This window comes from Podarcis liolepis (genome assembly GCF_965112155.1).
Source record: "Podarcis liolepis genome assembly, chromosome: 9".
Lineage (NCBI taxonomy): Eukaryota > Metazoa > Chordata > Lepidosauria > Squamata > Lacertidae > Podarcis > Podarcis liolepis.
In genome coordinates, this window is record NC_139564.1 from 10244779 (window position 1) to 10267821 (window position 23043).

Genomic DNA, 23043 nt, shown 5'->3' on the forward strand with positions numbered 1-23043 from the left:
GCCATGGGTACTTGTTAAGAATGTTATTCTGAGTACAGAATCCGTTCTGGAAGTCCATTCCAAAACCAAAGTGTTCCAAAACCAAGGTGTGCTTTACCATAGAAAGTAATGCATAATGGATTAATCTTTTCCAGACTTTTAAAAACAATCCCTAAAACAGCAATTTAACATGAACTTTACTATTTAACGAGACCACTGATCCATAAAGTGAGAGCAATAAATAATGTTACTGCAGTCACAGTATCATTCAGTAGCTGAACTGGGTTCCACACAGTCACAAACACAAAACAAAAAAGCCACAAAAACACAAAATAATAGCAATAATAGCAAAAACAGACCTCAGTGCAACACTCAAAACCAAAGCGTGGCACTCAAAGCGGAAGCGTAACACTCAAAATGGAGCATGTTTGGCTTCCAAAAAAAGTTCACAAACCAGAACACACACTTCCGGGTTTGCAGTGTTTGGGCTCCAAGTTGTTTCAGTACCAAGGCATTTGAGAACCAAGGTACCACTGTATTTTAAAATTAAGGCAACTAACTTGGCTGAGTCTCATTGGACAACATTTGATGTTTGTGTGTGTGTGTCATGACACTACTGCCCTTCCTAGGGTAGGCAGCAGGGATGGATAACCCATTTTCAGGCCGAGGGCCACACTGCCTTATGGAAAACTGCAATCTAGGGGCCGCATTGTGCTAATGGGTGGGCCCAGGGACACAGGGAGGTGGAGCAACAGGTGCCACAATTGCCTTGGTAGGATGACCAACCACACAAAAGTCCGAGGTTTTTACACCCAGCTCTCCCCATCCGTCCTGGCAATGCAATAGGTGATATCGTAGCTCAAGGACACATTCCGGTTAGGCAAGAGCTCTCAGTGGTAAGCAGTGTTGCCTAGGGGGAGAAGCTGCACTTGATCCCTACAGTATTGTCCCACTAATACACGTCACATAAGAATGTTGTGGGCGTCCGTCTGTCTTGAGAGACAACAGACTACACCTTTGGGGGTGAAGCCTCTTTCCACCTGCCTTGCCCCACCCCCTGGCCCTGGGACTCCTCATGAGGAAGCTGGTCCTGGGTGAAGAACTGAGGGGAGAGACTCCATCAGGCAAGGCCTCCTTCCACTTGCCTTGCTCCACCCTCCAGTCTCTGCTTCTCAATTTGCATTGTATTATTTTATGTACTGCGGCTTGCCGTTGTTTTATTGATTATAGTTTAGAAATTATTTATTGTAACTGTTGAGTGGATTTCTGTTTAACTTTTACCCGGAAGGTAATCTGGTCCAACCCTCATCTCAACCCTTGGACTTTTATGGCTGCACCACCTGTTGGGTTACTCCCAGCTCTGCATCATCATCTTTGGCAATCACTCGTCGCGAGGAAGATTGTCTTCCAGAAACACAGTCTTAACAGTGGAGGCCAATTCTGGATCTACCCTCCTTCCACAGTGGCGGCACAGGTTTCTGGGCAGGTTTCTGTTCTCCAATGGGAGCACGGTGGTACCTCGGGTTACAGACGCTTCAGGTTACAGACTCCACTAACCCAGAAATAGTAGCTTGGGTTAAGAACTTTGCTTCAGGATAAGAACAGAAATCGTGCAGCAGCGAAGCAGCGGCAGCAGGAGGCCCCATTAGCTAACGTGGTGCTTCAGGTTAAGAACAGTTTCAGGTTAAGAACGGACCTCCGGAATGAATTAAGTACTTAACCCGAGGTACCACTGTATTTATACTTCATTTTTAAATATTTGCCTTGCGAGAGCCTTTGAACCTCTTTTGTTGACCATCAGCATTACGCTTTCCTTTTTTAACTTTGGATAGAAGAGTTGCTTTGGAAGACGATCATCAGGCATCCAAACAACATGACCAGGGGGAGGTGAAAGGAAAGGGGGGGGGGAGTGTTTCTATTTTTGGCCCTGCAATAAGCCCTGATGCGCGCACAGCGGCGCTCCGCCTTTCGTTTGCACTCCCTCCCTCCGCGCCGCGTTCCCTCCCCATATCCGGGCTCCTGGCTTGAGCTGCTCTGTTTGCTTTTGGGTCGCAGCCATGGAGCGGCGGCTGCCACTGCTGCCCGGGCTTGCCTGGAGCTCCTTCTGCCTCCTGCTGTTGCTGAGGCTGCTGTGCAGGGGCGCTGCTGCCCCCCACATCTCCGGGGCCGCTGTTGCTGCGCCCTTGCTGTGCAATGTCAGCTTGGATAGCGCGCCCGAGGAGCGGTGGAAGCCGGTCCTGCGCCACTTCGACCCGGAGTTCCTGCGAGCTGCTTTCTACCAGCTCATCGAGTGAGTCCGCACTGGAGATACTGCTGTGGATTTTTTTCCCCACTTGGAGTGGGAGAAAAGGGATTGGTGGTGGCCACATCAGCGCTTCGAAATTATAATTACTGTTATTTTTATTTTTAAACGGATATGGATATATTTTCCATCATCTCCAAACAACTTTCTGCAAGTGCTTTCTGCAAGCCTGTTTGAGTAGCTGTTTCCTATTTTGTTTGGCTGCAAATTATTCCTCTTATTATATACTTATTTCTACTCCTCCTGCAGATAAGAACAAGTGCCGCTAAAAGACCAAGCCTGTTTGAGTAGCTGTTTCCTTTTTTTGTTTGGCTATAAATTATTCCTCTTATTATAAACTTATTTCTGCTCCTCCTGCAGATAAAAACAAGATAAAAGCATGGGAAACACAGTCATTTAAAAAACAATGAAACATTGATAAAATCTTAATTTGGGGTTCACGCTTTCATTACACAAGAAGAGGCAGCTTTTAACACCTGCCTTTTTTGCGGGGGTGTGCCTCCTGTTCCTCGCCCTTTTCTCCTCAATTGAGTTAAAGGTGCAGCATGTTATATAAAGCCAGAGTTTCTGCCAATAGAATCTGTGTATAAAAGCTCTGTATATGCAACTTGACATTTAATAAATAGTTTGAAAACCAAAAAAGGAGGAGGAAGCAGCCTTCATTTTGCTAACCAGGTGACAATTTGAACCCTGGTCTCCCAGGTCTAGTGCAACACACTGATCTCACTTGCTCTCTAAGAGACACCTTGCTTCTCAATGTGAGCTGCTATTTTTTCCTTGGGTTCCTGTGGGTTTGGGTCTCAATGGTTCCGTTCGAAAGCAAAGCAGGTCGTCTTGCTCACAATCGTCTCAAAGCCTGACTGCCATCGTTCTGCATTCAGAGGTGGTTCTCCTGTTGCTCAGCGGCAGCCCCTCTGAAGCCAATGACACCTATTTATTGCTGTGTTTTCTTTGTTTTTCAGCGAAGTGGTTCCCAAGTGGGTTCATGCGATTATCCGGCCTCTGGCGGAAGAATTAGAATCCTTTGCCCCTCAGCCGTTTGCAGGCGAGATCCGGGGACTCTGCCAAGCCCTGGGGCTAAATGTTGGGGATGGCTTGCTCATCAATTTGGCCTACGAATCTACTGCGTAAGTGTCCTTGATGTTGGTAAGGAAGAGCTCATTGGTGCAAGGGATTTCTTGTACAGTATTTTTTTTTAAAAAGGGATGCAGGTGGCGCTGTGGGTTAAACCACCGAGCCTAGGACTTGCCGATCAGAAGGTCGGCGGTTCGAATCCCCGCGACGGGGTTAGCTCCCGTCGCTCGGTCCCAGCTCCTGCCAACCTAGCAGTTCGAAAGCACGTCAAAGTGCAAGTAGATAAATAGGTACCGCTCCGGCGGGAAGGTAAACGGCATTTCCGTGTGCTGCTCTGGTTCACCAGAAGCGGCATCGTCATGATGGCCACATGACCCGGAAAAACTGTCTGCAGACAAACACCGGCTCCCTTGGCCAATAAAGCAAGATGAGCGCCACAACCCCAGAGTCGGTCACGACTGGACCTAATGGTCAGGGGTCCCTTTACCTTTAGCTATTTTTAAAAATACTGCCTCCACAACGTACATTTAAAGAACACCTCTCTCCAAGAATCCTGGGAACCATAAGTTTTCCCCTTACAGAGCTACTTTTCCTTTCGCCTTTAACAAATTGCAGTTCCTGAGATTCTTTGCTGGAGGCTGTGTGCTTTAAATTCATCATCATCAACCTTTTTTATTTGTATGCCACCTCTCCACAGTTAAAAAACAATGCTCAAGGCGGCTGACAGCATAACAAGATGCTGTTCCAGACGCCTGGAAACGATGCCTTATGAGGAACGGCTAAGGGAGCTGGGCATATTTAGCCTGGAGAAGAGGAGGTTAAGGGGTGATATGATAGCCATGTTCAAATATATAAAAGGATGTCACATAGAGGAGGGAGAAAGGTTGTTTTCTGCTGCTCCAGAGAAGCGGACACGGAGCAATGGATCCAAACTACAAGAAAGAAGATTCCACCTAAACATTAGGAAGAACTTCCTGACAGTAAGAGCTGTTCGACAGTGGAATTTGCTGCCAAGGAGTGTGGTGGAGTCTCCTACTTTGGAGGTCTTTAAGCAGAGGCTTGACAACCATATGTCAGGAGTGCTCTGATGGTGTTTCCTGCTTGGCAGGGGGTTGGACTCGATGCCCTTGTGGTCTCTTCCAACTCTATGATTCTATGATTCTAAGATTTACATAATTACAAAAGTCATCAACAATAAATAAACCACATCAAAATATACACAACCAAGTGGGAAACAATTTCCACATAAATCGAAATCTAAAACCAAGAATACAGCATTAATATCACAGTTTAAAATGACATACTGTAGGTAGAAAATAACAGCAATTTAAACCAAAAACGAATCAAAATGGAGCCCTGTCTGCCTAGTGGCGGTGGCAGCAGCAGTCTATAGAGCCCATCACGCCCCGCCCTGGGCCAGGTGGTGAGTGGCAGGACTGGGGCCCTCGGGCGCTAAGCAGGGATGAAAGCATCTCCCTTTGATCTTCAACTTTTGGCAGCCATGCCCTCAGGCTGCCTGATCTATTCCACCCCAGCTGCTTGTTATAAAAACTATAACTGGTACCCAGGTTTGCTTCCCCCCTCCCCCCCTTTCCCTTGCTTTAGAATAAGTAGTACCTTTGGTGGGGGTCACACCGTGCTCCACGGGTGCCAACCTCCTCCCTCCTCAGTCCTTTTTCCTTATGTGTCATGTATTTTAGGAAGCAAGCCTGCAGGCAAGGACTCACTTTTTAAATCTGTTCTCTGCAAGCTGCTCTGAGAGCTTTTCCGGTTAAAAGAGCATAGTAATAATAATAATAATATAAATAATAATAATTTATTATTTATACCCCCGCACATCTGGCTGGGCTTCCCCAGCCACTCTGGGCAGCTTCCAACAAAATACTAAAATACCGTAATACATCAAACATTAAAAGTTTCCCTAAACAGAGCTACTTTCAGATGTCTTCTGAATGTCAGGTAGTTGTTTTTCTCTTTGACATCTGATGGGAGGGCGTTCCACAGGGAGCGCGCCGCTACCAAGAAGGCCCTCTGCCTGGTTCCCTGTAACTTGGCTTCTCGCAGTGAGGGAATCGCCAGAAGGCCCTCGGCGCTGGACCTCAGTGTCCGGGTAGAACAATGGGGGTGGAGATGCTCCATCAGGTATACAGGACCGATGCCGTTTAGGGCTTTAAAGGTCAACACCAGCACTTTGAATTGTGCTCGGAAACATACTGGGAGCCAATGTAGGTCTTTCAAGACTGGTGTTATGTGGTCTCGGGGGCCGCAATTTGCCGAGGCAATGTTGGGCTTGGGGCAATGTTGGGCTTGGCTACTCAGAAGTAATCCCCACTGTGTTCAAGGGAGCTTACTTCCAGGTGACTGCACAACATTCCATCTTAAATAATTAGCATTTTTATCTGTTATCATAACAGCTCCGATATAGGTGTACGCAGTTCTTGTGTAAAACAGACTTCACCATTCATTCCAACGGAGGGGGGGTGTTACGCATTTAGGTGTGCTTTAAACTACTCCGTCCATTTAAGTGAATGGGGGAGACCTTGCTGGGGGCGGGGTTCAAGTGTTCACAAGAGCTGTTGCTGTCACAGCAATCTGTGCCCCCCAAAAGGGAAGGATGTCCCATTTGATCAGTCAAAATAAAAAAAAATTCCTTCCAGTGGCACCTTAAAGACCAACTAAGTTAGTTCTTGGTATGAGCTTTCGTGTGCATGCACACTTCTTCAGATACACTGAAACAGAAGTTGCCAGATCCTTCTATATAGTGAGAAGGTGGGGAGGGGTATTACTCAGAAGGGTGGTGGGAATGGGAGATTGGCCTGTTTAGAGTAGAGAACGCTCATACCAAGAACTAACTTAGTTGGTCTTTAAGGTGCCACTGGAAGGAATTTTTTTATTTTGACTATGGCAGACCAACACGGCTACCTATCTATAACTGGAACCATTTGATCAGTGTTGCTCATTTCCTAGATGAAATATCAGGGGAAACACATAATTTTTGTGTGGATATAGAACCATATATAGAATTCTAGGAACTTGGAAGGGACTTCCAGAGTCATCTAGTCTCGCCCCCTGCAATGCAGGAATTTTTGCCCAACCTGGGACTTGAACCCACTACCCTGAGATTGAGATTCTCATGCTCTACCGACTGAGCTATCCCAGATGTGGAGTGTCCCTTTTCACCCCACGATCTTTTATTGTCCCACAGATTCTGCACCAGTATCATCGCTCAGGATAACAATGGGAACATATACCATGGCCGGAATATGGATTATGCTTTTGGAGATATTTTACGCAAGACAACCATTGATGTGGAGTTCATAAAGAATGGGCAGGTACAAAGAGCTTTTGGTGGCGATTAAGAATGACTGAGAGAAGGGTAGAAAACGCAGGACGAGTGTGCATTTTGCATTTCAGAATCTGTCCTATCCAGGATTCTGAAACGGCATCCATAATATTTTACAGGTGCGGGGGCAGGATTTAGGCACCTGACTGCCTGTAACAGGGATGGGGGTCCTCCTGTGCTGTGTACACCCAGCCCACTTAAATCACATGACTACTTCCAAAGAATTCTGGGAACTGTAGTTTGTAAAGGGTGCCGAAAACTATAGCTGTGGTGGGGACTACAGTTTCCAGGATTTGTGAGTTTGTGTGCTTTAAACATGTCTTGTGTACACAACTGATTTGTCATTCGTCTGCAATTCACATAAGCCCCAGTTGCTGTGGCCAAAGGCCGGAGTGTTAGCTTGAAGCCTAGAGAGAAAACATTTGTTGAACATTTCCTCATTCTCTTTGTGTTACTAAATCAGAGGCCTTGAATTTTAAGCTTCTCCCTTAATCCTATTCAAGCATTTTATTGTCAGTATGTCTTTCAACCGATGTCAGCGACTGGCTCAATAACTGGTTCTGCCCCGACTGGGCTAGGTGACTGGAGCACTTTCAGAGACCTTCCAATCCTGGAAAACAGGTCCAGGTGCACTGGACTCACAACTGCATTGTGAACACCAGACTCATGCAGAATATAAATAACGCAGAAGCTAGCTGTGAAGCATAACTCCTTTTATTTCTAATAGCTACTACAAACTAAAGAACTACTTGCTTGCATGAGTGTTATAGCTGCCGCTCAGCCATCTAGTCACTACGTAGATAAGACTCTCTCCACACACAGAGTCAGGCAGTCAGTCAGGAATGGAAGAGTAGAAGAGCAGTTTCCGCCCCCTCCTTTCTCAAAACAACAGATCAGGAGATTCTTGCAATGGGAGGGATGAAAATATCAACATTTATGAATTAGGCCTTTATTTAAATGTGGGACCCTGTGTTTTAAAGTGACAACATCTCTGACTTGACGGTGTTTTGCAATGTGCTATGCGTTAAAACACAGAGCCTAGGACTTGCCAATCAGAAGGTCGGCGGTTCGAATCCCCGCGACGGGGTGAGCTCCCGTTGCTCGGTCCCTGCTCCTGCCAACCTAGCAGTTCAAAAGCATGTCAAAGTGCAAGTAGATAAATAGGTACCGCTCCGGTGGGAAGGTAAACGGTGTTTCCGTGCTCTGCTCTGGTTCGCCAGAAGCGACTTAGTCATGCTGGCCACATGAGCCGGAAGCTGTACGCTGGCTCCCTCGGCCAATAAAGCGAGATGAGCACTGCAACCCCAGAGTTGGACACGACTGGACCTAATGGTCAGGGGTCCCTTTACCTTTACCTATGCGTTAAAAGCAGTTAACTGCAGGCTGTTCTCCGTCTTCGGATTTTCAGGTAAAGTTCAGAGGTACGACATTTCTCGGTTACGTAGGTTTATGGACAGGACAAAGTCCACACAAGTTTACAGTTTCTGGAGACGAGAGAGGTAAGCAAAGCTCATTCTTTCTCAACAGGGCAGGGTATAATCTACAGTCAGAATGAATTACAAAAATATGTGCAGTTGCCAATGTCTTGTTCAGTTCGTATCATGTGTCTTATTGTAATTTTGTTGGCTTTTTGCATTTTGGATCTATTTTGCTAACCCCTGCTCTGTTCTGGAGCACAGTGGTTAAAAACATGCGATCAAGAATGCATTCATTCAAAAGAGAAAAACATAACTGAAATCACAAATCTGCATTTTAAAAATTGCTTTTCTTCATCCCAGCCTTTTGGGGTGGGAGCAATTAAACACTAAAATAGCAAGAGGAAATCACTCATGTTTGTGAATGTTGATTCTTATGGAGTGTCCCCCCCCCCCTTTTTTCATTTTTATAGATTCTGGCGCGTGGTGGGAAAATGCCATTGCTGCTTTCATAAATCGAAATTCTCCAGTCAGCTGGCTGGTCAGGACTGTAAGTAGCCACAGTTTTGTCCTTTGTAGACTCAGTGCTCACTTTCTGAAAATCAGAAATTTTGAATTAGTCCATGCTTTTTTTACAAAATTGCACTGGTAAATTGTTATGGAAAGCAGTTCAAGAGGTGGTACATGTACAGAAATGTTATGCATTTAGTTTATCACTCTTATTTGTTAAGAGATTTTCTGTGATTCATGTGACAGGGTGCCTTTTCTGTGACTCAAAATGACAGATATCTGCATTGCCTTGTTTCGGATTCTTTCATGGAACAGTAGCAGCCAAGATAGTGCTCTCTAAATTTATTATTACTGTTCTTTTATTTTGATTCATTACCTGCACTTCACTCTAAGATCCCAGGGCACGTCACAACAATTTGAAATACAACGTTAAAAAGTGTTTAAAACAGATTACCATCCCTAGAATAGTGTGGGTCCTTAAAAAATAGACATCTCAAGTGTCAAATGCACAGGCATGAGTCTTCAGCGTACAACAAAAACTGTATAATTAAGGTGCCAGATTACTTTTAAGGCAGTGTTGCTTAAATTTTGGTCTCCACCTGCTGTTGGACTACAACTCCCATTATCCCCAGCTATCAGGACCAGTGGTCAGGAATGATGGGAGTTGTAGTCCTATAACAGCTGGAGACCTACATTTGAGAAATACTGCCTTAGGGGCTTTCGCAGAGAATGCCCTCTCCTGGTCCACTACCACCCTGAGTTTCTGAAATGCCCGCTCTGTAAGGAAGGAGGCCGTCTTTCAGATATTTGTTGGACTACAACTCCCATCATGCCTTGTGGCTGATGCGAATTGGAAAGTGACAACATCCAGAGGGCAGCCCCACCTTGGCTACCTTGCCCTAGAGCAGTGGTGGCCAAATTTGGCCCTCCAGCTGTTTTGGGACTACAATTCCCATCATCCCTGACCACTGGTCCTGTTAGCAAAGGATGATGGGAGTTGTAGTCCAAAAAACAGCTGGAGGGCCAAGTTTGGCCACCACTGCCCTAGAGCATCCTTGCACATTTTGTCAGCCATAGGCTAATCTGGCACATCTCAACTTGTGGATCTTGTGGGCTTGATGTAGGATGAGTTAAAGCAGAGGGTGTAAAAGGGAGAGAATATTCAAACTTTGACAATACTCAGGTTTTTGTGATGATAACTCAAACTAGCAATAATAAAATTGTTTCAGATGTCACGGCGTTCAGAATTCCATTTTCCCCAGCACAGATGACTACAAACATTGTATGTTCTGTTGAATTAATGTCTTTCAAATTGGTAGGTGTTCCAATTAAAAAACACGGTTTTGAGGCCTGAGGTGAGCAAGGGTCATTTGTCATTTTCGCTTTTGCGTGACAGCTCTGCGCCTGGTGATTATCAGGCTAGCTCTGCAAATAGAAGGACTAGAAACTTGCTTCCTTAAAATGGGAATTCAGGTTTTCAGGACACGGATAAGCGGCAACTCAGTTACTTCTGGAGCCTTGGTGGTAATGCACAGTGTGATAAATGTTGCCAGCTCCAAACCCAAAGTGGGGCTTCTGTGACTTCTCCCAACTCTACAGCCGTGCGGTGGGAAAAGCTGTGCCTTCTATGCAACCCTTAAAGGCACAGGAGCCCCCTCATGGTGTGGACCTCCCAGTCCAAAATGCCCACTCCCTTTCTGCTTTGCTGAAGGTTTTGAGCGACGCTGAAGACTTTGAGGCTGCTGCTCTCATGCTGTCCAAGACACCGATTATAGCTGACGTCTACTACATCATTGGGGGCACCAGTCCCAGGGAGGGGGCAGTCATCACGAGAAGGAGAAGCGGTCCAGTCGATATTTGGCCCTTGGATCCTCTGACCGGAGGGTAAGCGTGAAATTTTGCAACCCTGGGTTTTGCGGGTGGGGGAGGGGAAAAAACAAGCTGTGAATTTGTAGGTGGAAAGAGTATCAGTGTCCCCTTGGTAGTTTTTGAGCAGGGCAAGAGGACGCAGCTGTTTGGAGTAGCCGGAAGGGATATTTGTGCCTGGGACGGGGGATAGAGAGGGTGTAGAAACTAGGAAACTAGCAAAAGCGACAGGAAGAGTAAGAGGCCAACCAAAACAAAAAGTCTAGAACAGGGGTGTCAAACTCAAATTCATCGGGGGCCGCATCAGCCGTTTGGTCACTCTCAAAGGGCCAGTTGTATCTGTAGGACTATGTGTCCACTCTTTATTATCATAAATTATTGTCACTGCATTCAATTATTACTGTTTTTTGTAATAATGTAATAACTAGCTCTGAAAGGAGAAACATAGAATAATGGCAAGTAGAATGCCTGTAAAGTGGAGGTTTCCTGTGTAGAACGGCCGGCGCCGCTAGAGGGCAGACGTTCTGTGGCTTGTAGGCTGCCGCGCATGCGCTGAAGAGGCGGCTTTCTTGTGTCAAAAAAAAAAAGGGGAGAATAAAAGGTGAAGGCTGGCGGCTGGCGGCTACACAGGCCACATGACGAGGTCTGGCAGGCCAGATTCGGCCCGCGGGCCTTGTGTTTGACACCCGTGGTCTAGAAGGATTGGAGAATCTTTAAAGAATAGTTAGAAAACGATGGAATAAAAGGAAACATCTTGGCAGAGTTAGACTGATCCCTGTATTGTATAAATATAAGTTTGTATGGAGGTAAAAAGAAATGATATAAGAAATATGTAACTGTGCAGTATAACGTAATGGATAGACAAAGCACAGTGAGATTAATTGAAAGTCAGTTTTAAATTTCTTTTCTATAAATTTTATAATTGTGTTCAATACCAGGAGTATATCTGATGATATTACATTAATCTTATATCTTATAGTGTGGTGGTTTGTTTGATTTTTCTGTTATTTGTTTGCTTGTTTGATTGTATGTTTGTTTACTTGTATGTACATCTGTTTTATTTTAAATTAATAAAGATATATTTTTAAAAAGAAGGGAAAAAAAGAAACTAGGATTCTGCACAGAAGCAAAATATACATTCATTGCTCCCCCATATTTGCCCCTAGCCCCACCCAACAGCACCATATGGCCCTCCGAAGGTTGCCCGGGAGGGACTGTGCCCTTGGAATGAACAAGGTCTCCCATAGTTGGGCTAGCTTGACGTTATATGAGCAGCCATTTGTGCATAAAATCAGGGTGCGTCTAGTTTTTCCTAACCATGTTACAGATCTGAAAATCTTTCGGAAGAAACTAATTTCCCCCGTTTAAAAAATAAGTACTTTACTTGTATAATGTGTGCAAAAATAATGCAATGATAAATGTTTTAATCATGTGTTTTATGTAGGTGGTACCGGGTGGAGACAAACTACGATCACTGGACAACCCCTCCTCCTTTTGATGATCGAAGGTTTGTGTGAAGATAATGCTCTCCTAAAGAAAAATGAAAAGCAAAAGTACATACATCCTTTCTTATACCTCCACTGTTGGAGGCAATATGCAGTTCCTTTCAGTTCTGTCTCTCCTTCACCAATCAGTGCTGAAATCAGGCCTGGAGCCAGACCAAAATGGGTCGAGATCAGGGGTGGAGAACCTCTGGCCCTCCAGGTGTTGATGAACTCCCATCAGCCCCAGCAAACACGGCTAGGGATTATGGGAGTTGAAGTTCAGCAACATCTGGGGGGCCAAAGTTCCTCATATTCAGTTTTATCCAGGCACAATTGAAGGTGGTTGACCACCACTATCTCAATCGCCTTGCCCAAGAATGAGACATCTGCCACCAAGTTTTGGTTCTCCAGTACCTCAAGGTTCAGGGTGTATGTCTTGAAATTCGGCGTCAACTTCTGCCTACTCTCATGGAGGGGGACCCACCTGGTTGGTTCTTCCTGGGTTGTTTAATAATAATAATAATAATAATAATAATTAATTTATTTGTACCCCGCCCATCTGGCTAGGCTTCCCCAGCCACTCTGGGTGGCTTCCAACAAAGATTAAAAATACATTAAAATGTCACACATTAAAAACTTCCCTAAACAGGGCTGCCTTCAGATGTCTTCTAAATGTCAGGTAGTTGTTTATCTCTTTGACATCTGATGGGAGGGCGTTCCACAGGGTGGGTGCCACTACCGAGAAGGCCCTCTGCCTGGTTCCCTGTAGCTTTGCTTCTCAGGGAACTGCCAGAAGGCCCTCGGTGCTGGACCTCAGTGTCCAGGCAGAACGATGGAGGTGGAGACGCTCCTTCAGGTATACTGGGCCGAGGCCGTTTAGGGCTTTAAACGTCAACACCAACACTTTGAATTGTGCTTGGAAGTGTATTGGGAGCCAATGTAGGTCTTTCAAGACCGGTGTTATGTGGTCCCGGCAGCCACTCCCAGTCACCAGTCTAGCTGCCGCATTCTGGATTACTTGTAATATCCGGGTCACCTTCAAAGGTAGCCCCACATGGAGCGCATTGCAGTAGTCCAAGCGGGAGATAACTAGAGCATGCGCCACTCTGGCAAGACAGTCTGCGGGCAGATAGGATCTCAGCCTGCGTACCAGATGGAGCTGGTAGACAGCTGCCCTGGGTACAGAATTGACCTGTGCCTCTATGGACAGCTGTGAGTCCAGAATGACTCCCAGGCTGTGCTCCTGGTCCTTCAGGGGCACAGTTACCCCATTCAGGACCAGGAAGTCCTCCACACCCGCCTGCCTCCTTTCCCCCAAAAACAGTACTTCTGTCTTGTCAGGATTCAACCTCAATCCATTAGCCGCCATCCATCCTCTTAGCCGTGACAAGCAAGAGTCGAGAGCATGTGGTACACAACAACTGAGACTGAGCTCAGAAAAAAAAGACTACATGTTGCTCAGCTTTCTGTTCTGGTAATTTTTACATGCACAAACAGAATCCCATATGGGGCGAAACCCCCCCCCCCCACCTCCGACCTCCAGTATGAAATTGTCTTCTGCACCGCGATTCCTCCCAGTTTTGATTCATTCACTAAAATTTAATTTTTACTCTGCAGAACTCATGCCATGAAGGCGATGAATGCCACCGGGCAGAAAAATATTAATCTCGAGTCTCTCTACAAAGTAAGTTTTCCATTTTACATCATGCCTGTTTAAAAAAACCAAAAACAATAAAGCCTTTTACTGGTGCCTTTATGCTAGAATAGTTTTCTGGTGGGATTTCTCGAGGGTTGCCAAATTTGCAAACAAGCAAACCTGTTGTGGGTGACGCACACGCAACTAATCACACACTACAACAGGTGAGGGGGAGAGTCTGAGGATGCCAGTGATGGCCTCTGTGGGCACCTGTACAAAAAAGCCTCAATTTCTGCACTCCAGAATGGACTTTCCTCTGCCCTGAGTCTTGTCGGGGAGAAAGGCAGGGTATAAATAAATAAATTTAAGAATAATAATACATGAAGCATCATCCATCAGTTGCTTCAGATGTCTTATTAAGGCTTTCCCTGACCCAGAAGATTGGACCCTATTATTGCTAGCATTAAGTTTCTGTCTGTTTCTGTAGTACTGTTTTTATCATACTGTGTGTCCCCCCCCCCTTTTATACTGTATTTTTGTGTACTGGCGCTTAGACATTTCAGCCATTTAGAACTGCTTTTTAGTAAATGGACCCCTTCCATTTTGTTGTTTTCCAGGTGCTATCCGTACAGCCAGTCTTAAACAAGTAAGTTGGCATTTCATAGAATCATAGAATTGGAAGGGATCTCGCGAGTCATCTAGTCCAATCCCTACGAATCTCATGCTCTCCCAGCTGAGCTTTGCAGATTTCCAAGAATTCCATAATTAAAGAAGTAACGCCTGGGTTTCCTTCTCCCTCTCCTCCAACCCCATCCTTTTTCCCTGTGTGTCGTGTCTTAAGCTGGTCTTAACACTGACATTTATAAGTCTTTTTTGTGGGGACGGGAGCCTGTTTTGGACTGAAAAGTGGGATAAAGATGTTTCTAATAAACCTGGAACCCAGTGCAATAAAAGGGCCCCTCTAAATCTGACCTCTGTTTTATTCAAGTTAATGTTTGAGTTAGAATCTTAGGTATAACATGACTCAGTTCCTTTCATATCCTTTGCCAGGCTCACAGTTTATACCACTGTAATGAGTGCTGCAGCCCCCAGCAAGTATATGACATGCATCAGAAACTTGGAATGAAAATGAGTAAGTAACCATATTTTATGCAAATTGCCATTGGGATTGCCATCCAAATACCCATTAGCTCTGGCTTGTCATTAGGGATGTAAGGAGGCATCATTCATTATCTGAACGTGTATTCCGAACGTGCAGTACTGTTTCATTCTGCTGCAAATCGCCTTCTGCCAAAACCCGTGATATTTGTCTTGCTGTCCACTTGTGGTGAAATGACATATGTCGTGTAGTTTTACATAGTCTGCGTTATTAATTACATAACTCACGTTGGCATTATGTTATAAAGGTAAAGGGACCCCTGACCATTAGGTTCAGTCGTGACCGACTCTGGGGTTGCGGCGTTCATCTCTCTTTACTGGCCGAGGGAGCCAGCATACAGCTTCCGGGTTATGTGGCCAGCATGACTAAGCCGCTTCTGGCGAACCAGAGCAGCGCACGGAAACGGCATTTACCTTCCCGCCGGAGTGGTACCTATTTATCTACTTGCACTTTGACCTGCTTTCAAACTGCTAGGTTGGCAGGAGCAGGGACCGAGCAATGGGAGTTCACCCCATTGCGGGGATTCGAACCGCCGACCTTCTGATCGGCAAGTCCTAGGCTCTGGTTTAACCCACAGCGCCACCCACTATTATGTTATCCCACTCCATAAATTTAAATGCGAAGGAAAACCAATGCAGGTTTTCCATGATCAACTTCATATCATTTGTGGTCTGAATGCAACAAGGAACACCAATTGCATTTGCTGGATTGATTTATGTTCTCCTTGTGGGACGAGTAAGCGAACACCAGCAATTTCTGCTCCCGTTTCTGTTTTCCTCGGAATTCTCTGACGTTCCTACTTGCAGTTCCTGACATCTAACTTGCAGCCACAACTAGGTGCATCTTATTACAGAATTGCCCTCTATCTTTTTTATATTTATATATAGTTTTTATTTACTTTCCATTTAACAATATACATTCCCACCATCATTATCCACTTTACCTCCCTGGCTCTTTAGAGCCTATCAACTTCCTCCCCTCCCACCTCAGGGCTTTCAAAATTAACTATTTTATCATTGCATTTTGTATGTTTTCCAGTTCTAATTACACTCATTACAAAATAGCTCAAAATTTAAATATAGAAAGGTAGAAAACTTCTCTTTACAAGTCTTCAGATAACCCTGCTAGTGATGTTAATTGCTTACAATAATCTTTTAGATGTCATATAAATTTACCTCAGTCCTTTTGGAATACTTGATTATGCTGGTTTCGAGAATTGCCCCCTATCGGGAATTTTTCACTGTTTGACATTTTGCTGTATTTTTATTATGTTTGAAGCTGCCTAGAATGGCTTATGCAACCCAGTCAAGATGGGTAGGGTATAAGTAATAAATTATTATTATTATTATTATTATTATTATTATTATTATTGCAGTTTGTTAAAGGTGCATGTCAACATACACTAATTTTAGTTTCCCTTTTTTTTGTGTCTCCATGCAGATCATGGAGGGATTTGGAAAAATGGGCTTCCCCTAGAACCCACATCGAGATTTATGCTCCCTGGACAAGCAGTTCAGTACATTAATGGGGAAATTTACCATCCTGTTCTTTTACAAAGAACAACAGACCACAGTGGAAATTCACTAAATGTGGGTGACTGCCTAGAACTTGAAATAATCCCACCTATGCAGGAATGCAACTAAGGGTGAAGCATAATCATCTGAATATGATTTCCAATAGATGATGCTTTGAAGGCAGATGATGCAGGAACCTTGAGGAAATTAAGCATGTCTGAGTCTGGTCCATGCCTGGGATGGCAGAGTGCCTGGTAACCCAACTGACGATGCCTTGATTTCCACAGAAGAACAGCAGGATGGAAGCGCATCAAATTGTGGCAGAGTATGCGCAGCTGTGGCCAATTCCAGAGAATGGTGGGCTTGAGCAGGCACCCCCAATCTGCGCCCCTCCAGATGTTTTGGCCTACAACTCCCATGATCCCTAGCTAACAGGACCAGTGGTCAGGGATGATGGGAACTGTAGTCCAAAACATCTGGAAGGCCGAAGGTTGGGGGTGCCTGGGCTTGAGCATTCGCTGGGCTCCCTACATAGCCAAAAGGCCCACTGCCCCCCAAAACCCTGCTACTTTGCACACGGCACTTGAGAAAGTTAGAGACTGCACAAAATAATTCTTATTTTGCGCACACAAAATCTTCGTAGGCCAAGGGCGCCTGTTGAAGGTGCTCTGCCTATTAGGTGCTAGCACTGCATATAGTAATGCCCTGGTTCTGGTAATCAGAAGATGAAGTTTAAATATTTTAATGTTTGAAATCTTAAGCCTTCAGACAGGACTGAAAAGTTAATGGGTTGTTTTTTATCGTCGCTCTTGAAATAAAATGATTGTTCTGCTGTTGATCTTTGATTATAGAACTGTAAATAAATTGATTTATAAAGCAGCGGTGGTTGGTTGATTTCCCCCCTGTGTTATATCTTCTACTTCCCATACTGCAGCAAAAAGATACCTGTGAATTTGAGCCAGAGGCACATAGTCCAGTGGTACGAAAGGCTAGTACAGCCTCTTCTTCATTTTTGGGAGCATCAATTCAAGGAGGTTCTCTGAAGAGCCAGTGTGGTGTAGTGGTTAAGAGCGGTGGACTCGTAATCTGGTGAACCGGGTTCGCTTCCCCGCTCCTCCACATGCAGCTGCTGGGTGACCTTGGGCCAGTCACACTTCTCTGAAGTCTCTCAGCCTCACTCACCTCACAGAGCGTTTGTTGTGGGGGAGGAAGGGAAAGGAGAATGTTAGTCGCTTTGAGACTCCTTCAGGTAGTGATAAAGCGGGATATCAAATCCAAACTCCTTCTTCTTCTTGACAAAAGGCCCCTTTTACACTTGTGTTGCAGCAGCTCTTGAAAAGCAAGTTGGCTTCTGTGATCAGGGGAGAGTCCCCTTAGTCACCTAAATAGTATTGGCTTGATATGGGAACATTAGGCTGTTGGGGGAACTCTTCCAGCTTACTCTGGTTTGCATATAGAATCAGAATCTTAGAGCTGGAAGGGACCCAAGGATTTAGTCCAACCCTCTGCGATGCAGGAATCTCAGCTAAAGCATCCATGACAGATGGCCACCCAACCTCTGATTAGATGCCACCAAGGAAGGGGAGCCCACCACCTCCCAAGGTTCCACAACTGGAACAACTCTTGCTGCCAGAAAGTTATTCCTGATGTTTCGTCGGAATCTCCTTTCTTGTAACTTGAAGCCACTGTATGCACATTTCAGGCCTTAGATCTGTTAGAAGGTGCAGAAGGGAACAACTGTGGCCCTGAAGGACCAGGTATGCAGCCTGGGGGTCATTTTGGACTCGCAGCTGTCCATGGAGGCGCAGGTCAGTTCTGTGTCCAGGGCAGCTGTTAACCAGCTCTATCTGGTACGCAGGCTGAGACCCTATCTGCCCGCGGACTGTCTCGCCAGAGTGGTCCATGCTCTAGTTATCTCCCGCTTGGACTACTACAATGCACTCTACGTAGGGCTACCTTTGAAGGTGACCCGGAAACTACAGTGGTGCCTCGCAAGACGAAATTAATCCGTTCCGCGAGTCTCTTCGTCTAGGGGTTTTTTCGTCTTGCGAAGCAACCCTATTAGCGGATTAGCGGCTATTAAAGGCTTAGCAGCTATTAAAGGCTTAGCGGATTAGTGGCTAAAAGGCTTAGCAGCTTAGAAAAAGGGGGGGAAAGCGGGGAAAAATCGGAACACTCGCAGCAAGCCCATAGGGAAAATCGTCTTGCGAAGCAGCTCAAAAACGGAAAACCCTTTCGTCTAGCGGGTTTTCCGTCTTGCAAGGCATTCGTCTTGCGGGGCACCACTGTACAACTAATCCAGAATGCAGCAGCTAGACTGGTGACTGGGAGCAGCCGTCGAGACCAGCGGTCTTGAAAGATCTACATTGGCTCCCGGTACGTTTCCAAGCACGATTTAAAGTGTTGGTGCTGACCTTTAAAGCCCTAAACGGCCCCGGCCCAGTATACCTGAAGGAGCATCTCCACCCCCATCGTTCTGCCCGGACACTGAGGTCCAGCGCTGAGGGCCTTATGGCGGTTCCCTCACTGTGAGAAGTGAAGCTACAGGGAACCAGGCAGAGGGCCTTTCTTGGTAGTGGCACCTGCCCTGTGGAACGCCCTCCCACCAGATTTCAAACAGCTACCAGACTTTTAGAAGACATCTGAAGGCAGCCCTGTTTAGGGAAGCTTTTAATGTCTGATGTATTTTAATATTGTAGCCTTATGAGGCTTTGCCCTCGGGTGGGAAAAATATTGCGCCTGGGAAAGGGAAGTGGAAGTCAACAGACACTCAGGGAATAGTTTCGGAGAAAAAGGTTTTATTTCTACCATCCATGAACTGGTAGAAGGAGCAAGTGTGATAAGTCACAAAAAGCATGCACGAAGTTCACAGTCATGTGCACAAGCATATATACCCCTTTCCAGTTCCCTCCTCCTTTCTCCTCCCTCAGGAGTCCTGCCCCATGTTGAGGTTCCTGAGCATGTACAGAAAGCTGTCTTGGGACTATTGTGGACTCTTGGCAGGAAAGGGGGTGAGGGGGTTTTCAGAGTGTTCCTGTTGTTTCATTCTTGTGCCTTGGCATGGTTCCCGGAGAGAAAGCAAGTTGCAATGTGGTTCTGAGAAAGGCCTGAGAAGACAATGGGCTCTGTTCTCTACCTTGTTGCAATCTTTTTAGTTACAGCAAGCGGAATGTTTCTGATGCTTAGCTGCTGAGAAAATGATTTTGAAAAGCTTTTGAGAAGCTTTGAGCCTGCTTTGGTGGGGGGTGACTTCAGGCCTAGGTGAGGTCACCTGTCCTCACCTTCCTTCAATATTTTGTTGGAAGCCGCCCAGAGTGGCTGGGGAAGCCCAGCCAGATGGGCGGGGTATAAATAATAAATTATTATATTATTATTTATTTTAGTTTTATTTACTGTATAAGATTTCTTTCCCTTCACCAGAAGGTCAGAGGTGAGTTTGCCACAACCATAGAGCGTATGCAATTACAAGAACAGATAAAGGTGTTGAAAGGATGGTGAAAGGTAAAATGATTCCCAATGAACCAGAACAGCTTGAGTCGGGTCGGCAAACTACGGCTGCTGCTTGTCAACAACGCCGGTGAGCGGGTGCCGCCAAGACGTGCTCCTGAGCGCGTGCAGAGTGCGTTCCTCCTCCAGATCCGGAGGCAGCTGTGGGACTGGCTTGCAGGGTATTTATATTTTTCAAAATATAGTCTGACCCCCCCACAAGGTCTGAGGGACAGTGGACCGGCCCCCTGATGAAAAAGTTTGCTGACTCCTGGCTTAAGTTCAGCAGAAGAGCCACACAAAACAAGATGCATTTTATTATTATTATTATTTTATTTTCATTTCACTTTTAATTTGTATTCTGCCTTTCTATATTACTATGCAAGCTGGAGAAACAACAAAATAGGCAGCAAAGTTGACGCAACTAATAACAATCCGACCCAATAAAAAAAAAGTCATAATAACTTTAAAATAAACGACTTAAATAAAGCAATATTCAATAATCCATTAGAATATAATAGTAAACAGTAAAATTAAATAGCAATAAACAGTTTACACTTAAAAATTACAATGAAGTATTACTATACTGCAATCAATAAAAATAACGGCAATCACAATGCATAAAATCATAGAAATGCCACAAAAATATCTGCCATTTTCAGATATTGCCCCAATGTTGGAATTTTCCCCATGTGCCAGTATTGCCACTTTAACTCCCTAACTGAATAGATGGGGGGCCAACTTGAAGAAAATATTGAGGAGGCAAGCCCCACCCCACATAATCGATCACATGACGTGGTGCACACACACAATTTGAATGGCAATGCCCATCCACTGGGGGTGGGGCAGCCCCATCAAATATTTTATGGGAGGGGGCGAAGAGTTGGGTCCTATGTTGAATAGTAACAGATAACAGATAAACCTTGCACTCCTCCGCTTTCCTGCTTTTCAATGCAAGGTACTCCTGCCTTTGAGCCGCCAACCATGTAGTGGAAAGCTTCACCTGTTGAAGTACTGCCTGCCCACCCCGCAGCTGTTAAAGCGGGTGGGAGTGCAAAAAACCCAAAGCGGTTTAAAATGTGCCGACTCTAAAGAGGTGTGGGATATAGCTATTAATGATGATAAATTAACACGTGCCATTAAGGAATACGCAGGAGAAATGATTTTGAGGAGCTATGGAAGGTGTTTGTGGAATCCCTACTGCTAAAACGGAAAGGGGTCAAACCGTGGCAACAGGTGTTGAAGTTTTGGGAGGTTGGATAAGTTACAACGGAATGGTCTGGTGGTGGGGCGCACATTTTTCTTATTTATTTCTGATTATTACTTTGTCCAAATAAAAAACAGGCCAAAAATGTACCGGCTATTAGCCAAGCCGTGCTTTCTCGCCACACCCCGAGATCAGAAAACGAGTTTATATATCCCCTTATGCAATGAACATTGCAAAGCGGCGTCCCTGGTTGCGGTTAGAGCCCTTTCTCTCCTCGGGCTCCGCCCCCGGTCGCCTCCCCTAATCTTAAACTCGCCTCCCACGCGCAGCCCGGGCTTCTTCGAAGAGCCGCTTTTGTTCGCGCGCATCGATGGAGCGAGGGCTGCGCCCGCGGGGCGGGTTTGCGCGGCTCCCCTTCGCCCTCCCGCTCCTGCTGCTGTGCGGTGGGGCTGCTGCCCCCCAGGGGTCGGCGAGGCCCGAGGTGCCCGCGCCCTTGCTTTGCAATGTCAGCTTGGACAGCCCGCCCGAGGAGCGCTGGCTGCCGGTCCTGCGGCTCCACTTCGACCCGGCGCTCCTCCGAGAGGCTGTCGTGCAGCTCATCGAGTGAGTGCAAACCGGGAGGGGGATTTTGGTCGGGGGCGTCAGTCTCTCCGCTGCTTTTGCCTTCCTTGTAATCCTGGTTCATATGAACTTCTGAAAGAGGGTGGCCGGATCCAGCTCTGGGCTTGACTGTTGCACCACTATTGGACTCCACTCAATCCTAGACCATGGGTAAGCAAACTAAGGCCTGGGGGCCGGATCCGGCCCAATCGCCTTCTAAATCCGGCCTGCGATGGGTCCAGGAATCAGCGTGTTTTTACATAAGCAGAATGTGTGCTTTTATTTAAAATGCATCTCTGCGTTATTTGTGGGGCATAGGAATTCATTCATTATTTTTTTTCAAAATATGGTCCGGTCCCCCACAAGGTCTGAGGGACAGTGGACCGGTCCCCTGCTTAAAAAGTTTGCTGACCCCTGGACTAGAGCCCCGTCTTCGTCAGATTTAGGTTTGACGAGTTCCTAAGCCAGTGGTGTCCAAAGTTTTTTCAAAGAGGGCCAGATTTGATGAAGTGAAGGATTGAAATTGTTGAGCTATTTTTTAGGGTTGAAGTTGTTAAGGTTTTTTTTTAGGATCTTACCCCCAGGAAATAAACTGCCGGATTAGGCCCCCGAAACAGACTTTGGACACCCCTGCCCTAAAACTACTGAAGGCAATGGGGCCCTTTCTAAGTCCAGCAGTCCTTTGTCAACAACAAATTGTTGCTGTTTTTTGTGTTGAATAAATACTATATGGTAATTTATGGACCAAATAGGTATCTAAAGCCATTTGCACATGCAGAATGTAGGCACCCTATATATAGAAATGAGCAAACCTGTGATATTTTAGGGAGCAGGCTAGCAGGCGGGGCCCATTGCTTACATCACAGGAGCCTACCCAACACAAAACACTATTGCTGTATGTAGGTTTTATTTTATTTGTTTTTTATCTTATACAGTGATACCTCGGGTTAAGTACTTAATTCGTTCCGGAGGTCCGTTCTTAACCTGAAACTGTTCTTAACCTGAAGCACCACTTTAGCTAATGGGGCCTCCCACTGCTGCCCCCGCGCTGCCGGTGCACGATTTCTGTTCTCACCCTGAAGCAAAGTTCTTAACCCGAGGTAGTATTTCTGGGTTAGCGGAGTCTGTAACCTGACGCCTCTGTAACCTGAAGCGTATGTAACCCGAGGTACCACTGTATTTTGGAAGTGTACATCCAGGTTTTTTTCCCTTTAATTTTTTTGGGGGGCCCCAAGAGAGTGGGGCCCAGTGGATTCTCGGGTTGCAAACATGCCTCCCACACAGATCACGTTCGCAACCCACAGCGCCGCGTCTGCACATGCATGGGTTGCGATTCGGCGCTTCTGCAAGCGCTGATACCCGAAAGTAGCTTCCGGGTTTCGGCGTGTCTGTAACCCGAAAACGCGCAACCTGAACCATCTGTAACCCGAGGCATGACTGTATTCCGCAGCCAGGTGGCCCCCGTTGG

At 45.9% G+C, this 23043-nt stretch overlaps 1 protein-coding gene across 1 annotated transcript in view; it reads left to right on the forward strand.

Moving 5' to 3' along the window:
- The first annotated feature begins 1970 nt into the window (after nucleotides 1-1970).
- Nucleotides 1971-23043, forward strand: part of NAAA (N-acylethanolamine acid amidase) — a 36281-nt gene continuing 15208 nt past the window's right edge. The window contains exons 1-12 of the mRNA XM_083460418.1: nucleotides 1971-2269; nucleotides 3244-3408; nucleotides 6561-6687; nucleotides 8107-8197; nucleotides 8587-8663; nucleotides 10335-10507; nucleotides 11934-11996; nucleotides 13591-13657; nucleotides 14227-14255; nucleotides 14660-14723; nucleotides 17985-18039; nucleotides 21305-21578. Of these exons, the coding sequence (XP_083316544.1) occupies nucleotides 2037-2269; nucleotides 3244-3408; nucleotides 6561-6687; nucleotides 8107-8197; nucleotides 8587-8663; nucleotides 10335-10507; nucleotides 11934-11996; nucleotides 13591-13657; nucleotides 14227-14255; nucleotides 14660-14723; nucleotides 17985-18039; nucleotides 21305-21578 (1418 nt within the window). The 5' untranslated portion in view covers nucleotides 1971-2036. The remainder of the gene's footprint in view (nucleotides 2270-3243; nucleotides 3409-6560; nucleotides 6688-8106; nucleotides 8198-8586; nucleotides 8664-10334; nucleotides 10508-11933; nucleotides 11997-13590; nucleotides 13658-14226; nucleotides 14256-14659; nucleotides 14724-17984; nucleotides 18040-21304; nucleotides 21579-23043) is intronic.